The following is an 8215-nucleotide window of genomic DNA, read 5'->3' on the forward strand; positions in this document are numbered from 1 at the left end:
CACACAATATTTACTCAGGAAATCAATAAAACTTCTTTGTCATACCAAGATAGCAAGCGCTACATATTACCAAACCAAGTCGATACATTGGCGTGGGGTCATTACAAATTAAGAAAAGTATAATAGGTACATAGTTTATTTTTATTTGTTTTCTTATATTTGTGGTTTTATTGTAAATAACTTTTAAATTTTTAAAACATGTTTATCTTTCTTTTTGTATTCTAATGTAATAAAATCAATCCTTTACTTACTTGAATTTTTGTTGTCATAAGTGTAATATTTTCAGAATGTATATATTTTTAAATTGTTTTTAGATATAATAAATTTGTTTTCTTACCTCCATTGTATTATTGTAATGTTTAGTTTAAGAATCAATAAAACAGTTTTAAAAAGTAAAAAATGATTATTGTTTTCTTGTACCTCGTCTAATCCACACGTAAGGAAAAATGAAACATTTTATTCATCCATTCACTGCAATAGTTGCGGGACCTAGTGGTTGTGGAAAATCAAATTTTGTTACAAAATTTATTAATAATATGGAAGAAATATGTAACACATCTTTTTCCCAAGTAACATGGTGCTTTGATGAGTTGCAACCCTTATACAATTTAAAAAATGTTAACTACTTTCAAGGATTACCTGACTTAAGTATGTTTGATGGTAAAGAGGCCAATTTGATTATAATAGATGATCTGATGAGAGAATCTGATGGTCGCATTGTAGATATATTTACAAAGGGTAGTCATCATAGAAATTTAAGCGTATTTTATATAACTCAAAATCTGTTTCATCAAGGAAAAGGTCAGAGAGATATTTCCTTAAATTCGAACTATATAATTTATTTTAAGAATCCTCGTGATAAAACACAAATTCGATATTTAGCTCGTCAAGTTTCACCAGATAATGTAAAATTTGTACAAGAAGCTTATAAAGATGCAACGACAGAGGCACATGGTTATTTAATGATAGATCTCAAACAAAATACTAATGACATGTATCGTTTTAAGACGAATATCTTCCCAACTGACAAAAACTGTTCAGTTTATGTACCGAAAAGAGGGTTTAAATACGACAAGAACCAACAAAGTTCTATCATTTACAAATAATGTCTGGAGCCTTAAAGACACATAAAGAACTGCTCATCGCATTGCAAACTTTAAAACCAAAACATCAAAAAGCTTTATTAAAATCATGTGATGAAGATGAAATAAATTGCATATGTGAGTGTATTCATAATGTGCTACAAGGCAAAGTCCCAATAAAAGAAAAGGATAAAAATTTTTTAAAACAATATATAACATTACTCCGCAAGCTTGTTCGTAAAACTACAACCAAAGTTAGAAAAAATATAATTGTTCAAAAAGGTGGTGCATTTCTACCTATTATTTTAGGTTCTATATTAAGTGGATTAGTTAGTGGTCTTATTTAAAATGGAACACACTAAGAAAATGTTACTGGTGGAACCAAGTTTGATTGATAAAATAAATGAAAGGAACGCGAGTCACGAAAATCCTAAATCTCGATTAGATACAGAAATGCAAAATATTCTTAAAAGTAACGATGACGACAGAAAAAAATGGATTTTATACTTACAAACATTACAAAGATATTTGCACTTTACCAGAGAAGATCGTCAATCTTATCAACTTCCAATAATAACCTCAAATATGGATTCATCTGAAACACTTTTGAAAAAAGAACAATATGATAAAAGTAGTGATTCATACACCAAAGATCCTATTGTCGACCACACATGGAATGAAGAAGTTGTACACAAAGAAAGTGACACAGTTCAAAATAAAACTATATACTCAAAAAAGCAAATATTAAGTTTAATACCTAAATCGTACATTAAAAAAGGTGAGTCATTATTAGATTTCCTATTAACAAATCAGAACAAAGTACACTGGAATGATGATGGTACAGTACTCGTGGATAATAACAAAATAAGTGGGAGTAATATTGTAGATTTAGTTAATGATTCATTAAGACCATTAAAAAAAAGTGATCCAATAGGATGGGAAAAATTTGCTAAAGCTTTGAAGGATCTAAAAGTCCCACTCACTTATATTGGTAATCCTAAGAGAAGCGACTATATTAATCAACTTCGGTTAAAAAGTTTTGAAGAAATATCTGGTGACGAGGAATATTCTACACCTACATCCGAAAAAAAGTATATTAGAAAATTAAAGAAGAAAATCGATTGGGAAAAATGGACCCCCTACTAGAAATTCACAAAATTTATTATGATGCATCACACCCTGCTGGTTATAGCAGTATTGAAAAACTTGCAAAAGCTATGACAGGAAAAATGAAAAAAAATGAAGTCAAGCAATGGTTACAATCACAAGAAACGTACACACTTCACAAACCGGTTTACAAAAAGTTTCCTCGAAACAAATATATTTTATCTGACCTTAATAAACTATGGCAAGCAGATTTGAGTGACATGCGAACATATAGTAAATATAATGATGGTTATAACTATATATTGTGTGTTATTGATGTATTTAGTAAGTATGCTTATGCTAGACCTATGAAAAATAAAAATTCTTTAACAATCAAAAAATGTTTTGAGAGTATTTTTGAGGAAGCTCATACAATTCCTACCCACATACAGTCTGATAAGGGTACTGAGTTTGTTTCCAAAGATGTTCGTCAATATTTTAAGAGTAATCATATTAATTATTATACAACAAATAATCCTGATATTAAGGCCAGCATTGTAGAAAGATTTCAAAGAACACTCAAGTCAAAAATGTGGCGCTATTTTACACATAAAAATACGTATAGATATATAGATATTTTACAAGATTTGTTATATGCATATAACCATAGTTTTCATTCAAGTATTAAAATGCCTCCATGTGACGTAAGTTCTGGTAACATTATGACTGTTTGGAATAATTTGTATGTTCGAGAAAATGAAAGATCTCTACGAGATATCTCATTACCAAAGTTTCACGTCGGTGACTATGTTAGAATCACAAAATACAAACATATATTCCAGAAGGGATACGAATCTAACTGGAGTGATGAAATTTTTATTGTTTCAACTGTAATCCCTAGATCACCTTGGGTTGTGTACACCTTAAAAGATTTACAAAACGAAGTTATAGAAGGTACTTTTTATGAAAGAGAATTACAAAAAGTTACTCCACCTAACCCCACTTCAGACTACAAAATAGATAAAATAATAACGTCTCGATATTCTGGTAGCAGAAGGCAAGTGCTTGTCAAGTGGAAAGGTTATCCTGATAAATTTAATAGTTGGGTTTTGGCATCACATTTAAAACAGATATAATGAAAGGAAGTTTTTATTTAACATTACCAAGCAACAGTTCAATAGAATATTTTCCAGATAATATGACAACAAAGTTTTCTACTAAATTACCGAAATCAATCAAATTAGAGGGGGAATGGGTTGTTGGTGTTGTTGAATTTCAGTACCCGTGTACAATGTTCACTGTTCAAGAACATGAAAATATAGTTTATATTAATAAGAATATGTTAATGCCAAATGAAAAATATCCTTCTATTGTTTACTATAAAAAACATATCCCCGCTACTAACTATGACAATATTAATCACATTTTGAAAGCTTTAAATAATATGAGAGAAAATATAACCTTTCGATACGATGAGATATCTAAGTTCGTATCTGTGACAATTGCAGATGATTCAATAAAGTCCTTGACATTATCACATAAGTTATGTATTCAATTAGGGTTTGAACCTAATAAAAATTTGGTAGAAAAGACGTTTGGAAAACGACCTGCAAACTTACATCTGGGATTACCGTCACAACTGTTTGTTTATTGTGATATAGTGGAACCACAGATCGTTGGAGATGTTATGACCTCTTTACTTAGAATTATACCACTAGATCCTTCAAAATACATATATGGTGCAAATAAAATGCATGTGTTTTCCCCTCCTCACTACATATCAGTTATGCGCAGAGAATTCGATACAATTGAAATAGATATAAGATCAAGCACTGGTCAAAAAATACCATTCCAGTTTGGAACAGTGTGTATTAAACTACATTTTAGAAAGTTATAATGTATCCTCACAGTAACATAAATTGTCCATACGAAAATTATTATACTCATCAAGCTGGTTCTGGAATAGGAGTCATATACAAAGGAGTTCCTTATCAACGTGGTCATGGCATTGGGAACTTTTTGGGAGGGTTATTTCGATCTGTTTTACCTTTGCTTTCAAGCGGTGCTAAAGCCATAGGAAAGGAAGCTTTGAGCGCGGGTGTTGGAATTCTCTCTGATATGACAAGAGCACGACCCATGGATGAATCAATAAAGTCACGACTTAAGGAAATTAGTTCAAATTTGAAAAGAAGAGCTGATCAAAAAATTGATAAATTAAACATGTCTGGTACAGGCTATATAACTAAAAGAAAATGTCTTGGGACGGTCATTCCTTCATCGAACGGTAAAGGAAAAGGTGTTAAGAAAAGAAAATCAACTCGTCAATATCAAGGAGATATATTTACATAAATTGTAAAACAATGTCTTTCTTACATAGTCACTCTTGTGAATGTATAAAATCTGAATTAGATTTGTTTGCTTTACCATCAACACAAACAAGCATAGAAAGTGGAATGTGGGTGCAATATAAACCAATATCATCTTTAGCTGACGATGGTCCTATAGAATTTCAAGTCCCTGGAACTGGTGATGACTATATAGACTTATCTCATACACTGATTCAATTAAAAGCAAAAATATTAAATGAGGATTCTTCAAAACTGGCTGCTTCAACTGTTGTGGCACCTGTAAATAATTGGCTTCATTCAGTTTTTACTCAACTCGATGTTTATTTAAACCAAAAATTAGTTTCACCTCCAAACAATACATATGCTTATCGAGCTTACATTAAAACTCTTTTGAATTATTCATCTGAGGCAAAACAATCTCATTTAACGTGTAGCCTTTGGTATGAAGATACAGCTGGTAAAATGGATTCAACCGAAGAAAAAAATTCAGGTTTTACTAAAAGACAGCAATTAGTTTCAGAAAGTAAGGAAGTTGAAATGATAGGACATCTTCATGGTGACATATTCAATCAAGAAAAATTTTTAATTAATGGCGTTGAGATGAGTATTAAATTGGTAAGATCACGTGAAACATTTAACCTGATGGCTCCAACAGACGATGTTAAATACAAAATAAACATTACAGATGCGACTCTCCTTGTTAGAAGGACAAAAATTAACCCCTCTGTCTTACTTGCCCATCAAAAAGTCTTAGCCACCACAACTGCAAAATATCCCATAACTCGAGCTGAAGTAAAAGTTCTAACGATACCGTCAGGGGTCCAGGGTAAGACATTAGACAATATCTTTTTGGGTCAAGTACCTAAGAGATGTATAGTTGGATTTGTAAATAATGCAGCATTTAATGGTTGTTTGTCTAAAAATCCGTTTAATTTTGAGAACTATAAAATGAATTCCTTTTGTTTATATATTGATGGTCAGCAAATACCTTCATACCTGGTAATAATATTTTCACTGCAACCTATCATACATTATTCTCAGGAACAGGGATACATTTTCTTAACGAAGGTAATGGGATATCTCACGATAAGTATTCAAAAGGTTATTGTTTGCTAGCATTTGATCTCACACCTGATTTATCAGCCAATTCATTTAGTCATTGGAATCTAATTAGACATGGTAGTGTTAGATTAGAAGTTCGCTTTGAATCTGCTCTGACTCAAACGATCAATTGCGTTGTTTATGCAGAATTTGATAATGTCATTGAAATAGATAAAAATCGTAATGTAACCGTTGACTATAGTAGCTAAGAGAATGAATATTGTATTTCCTTTCTAATTATTATTAAGTTCTCACTCTGTAATATGTGTTATTGTGTAAGTAAATGATTATTTTTAAGTTTTCTTTGCGAACCGTTAGAGTTAGCACAAAACGGGTGAGTGCAATCGATTTAGATGACCCCATAACCTTTTTTTTTTTTTTTTTTTAGGCGAGGAGCCATATCGTATTCGTGTAGAATGCACGAATATCCACTACTAAAGTATCTGATGCTACAACATTAATCAAGTTCATATCAATTCGGACTGTTATCACAATATCAACAACAAGTTCCCACGACTCTTTCCGATAACAGTAATACGTGATCCGGAATATCGTAACGATAGACAGTGATTTATGTATCGATCTCGACATTTTGTCAGAGGGTTTAGCGTTGAAAAGGTCGTGATTTGTAATATAGTAAAGGTTTTAACATAAGTTCAATACTAGTTTTTATGTGATAAGACTCTTATAAGAATATGATTTATAGGCAACACTTGTTTACTATGTTTGTTCACCATTTTGAGTTCCTTACATTTCGGCACTGTTGATAGCGACATGGTCATGAAAACAAGACCACATAGTTTATCTTTTACAATATATAAATCATAGTCTTATTAGTGATATTGAAAGTATAAAAACTAAAACGTGTATAAGACTTTTAAGAATTAGGTATGTAAGTTTCAGTAACCCGACTCCCTCTTTTAAACAGTCTCCCACGTCACCAATATTAAAAAAATGTAACATACACATACATACTGAAAAAGAAATTAAATCTATAGGATAATAATTATAGGATTATTTACTTTTATACTTATAACGAAATTCATAATAGTTTGTAGAATGAGATACTATCACATTACCGGTGATAGGGGTTCTTGGATTAGGTACTTGTCATGTTATATATATTCAGCATTAGTTATGAATTCCTCTATTACGATGGAAATTGCTTACCTACCTTGTTGAATATTGTGTACTGCTTATATCTCTTGTTAATATAAACTATAATAAAATAGTAAGCTATTTAAAACGTGATTTAGCTCGTACATACTGCATTGAAGTTTAGTCAATAAGTTCTGAACGTGAGAAGCATTTTATACATCGTTCGTGCTTCAATATTTTAAACATGTATATTAATCTTCAAAGTATGTAATTTAATGTCAAATTCTGATATGATGAAATATGTTGTAAATTATTCAACAGTAACGTCAATTTATTTTTGTATTTGAATATTAAATTTATATTATAATCATTATAACTAAACAATTTATACTATACTAATATGATATAACAGTTGACTGTTCTTAAGGTAGATGAGTTTTCCCAACTTAATTATTTTGGTTGACAGCCGGCTAATATATATATATATATATATATATATATATATATTACTTTAATATGCTAACGGATGTAATATAAAAAATATCAATATATCTCAGTGTAAAACCGTGACGAATATCTAAAAATCTATTTGAAAGGTAACCCTTTAAAAATATGCATTTTAACAATTTTGAGTTATAAATATTTTAAGTATACAAAAAATCACAACATCGATATAGCACTTAGATATTAGTTTAATTTGAATAAACCTTATAATTTTTATACGTAAATTTTTGAGTGGTAAATATTAAGTTTAGGCCTCCTATTATGAAATATTCAAGAGAGAATTCAATTTAAAGAGTTCCCAGAATAGCTCAGTAACCCCGTTAAATCAATGTCAATTGACTATCTGTCTATATAAATAAAAATGCATCGTTAAAATGTACGTCCGTGCATAACACCCGTGCGACTGCACAAAAAAAGAGACAGAAAATTAAAAAAAAAATCAAAATATATAAAAATAAAAAAAAACAAAAATAATATAATTATGTGTAATCTGATGTCTAAATATTTATGAAAAAAATATATAATGCTACGAAGCTCCGTCGGATCAGCTAGTATACGTATAAATTAAATGTCCTCGATTTCCGTGTCGTCGCAGTCATCAACGTTTATAATCCACTTAACCGTTTCTATTGATATTCCATGTATGTTGATCACGCTTTTTACACAACAAAAGAACTAAACGCATTACTGGATAACAAACTCTATTATGGACGATACGAAGAAAGCCCGTTTATAGAACACGTTACTTGAATTTTGAATAGAATCTTTATTTACAGGGTATTCATATTCTTACGGGAAATGTACTTGTTACGTTTTGAATTACATTGGGACTAAATGGAAACTAATATTAAACTTACCTAGGTATGCGTAAAATAAAATGGTAACAAGACAAATTCACATTCAGCCTCTAACATCCCATTGCTAGGCATAAGCCTCTTTCTTAATTTAGGGGAAGGATTGGAGCTTAATGCACCACGCTGCTCCGCTGCGGTATGG

The 8215-nt window shown here is 30.7% G+C and overlaps 2 protein-coding genes across 2 annotated transcripts; both read left to right on the forward strand.

The window, feature by feature from the left end:
* Nucleotides 1-2857: 2857 nt before the first annotated feature.
* LOC123659856 lies at nt 2858-3304 on the forward strand. Its single transcript, XM_045595021.1, has one exon. It carries the CDS (start codon nt 2858-2860, stop codon nt 3302-3304), a length of 447 nt encoding a protein of 148 aa, XP_045450977.1.
* A 1224-nt stretch (nt 3305-4528) lies between these two features.
* LOC123659857 (uncharacterized protein F54H12.2-like) lies at nt 4529-5826 on the forward strand. Its single transcript, XM_045595023.1, has 2 exons — nt 4529-5342; nt 5558-5826. Exons 1-2 carry the CDS (start codon nt 4529-4531, stop codon nt 5824-5826), a joined length of 1083 nt encoding a protein of 360 aa, XP_045450979.1.
* Nucleotides 5827-8215: the final 2389 nt, after the last annotated feature.

Source organism: Melitaea cinxia, chromosome 14 (genome assembly GCF_905220565.1).
Source record: "Melitaea cinxia chromosome 14, ilMelCinx1.1, whole genome shotgun sequence".
In the NCBI taxonomy this organism is placed as follows: Eukaryota; Metazoa; Arthropoda; class Insecta; order Lepidoptera; family Nymphalidae; genus Melitaea; species Melitaea cinxia.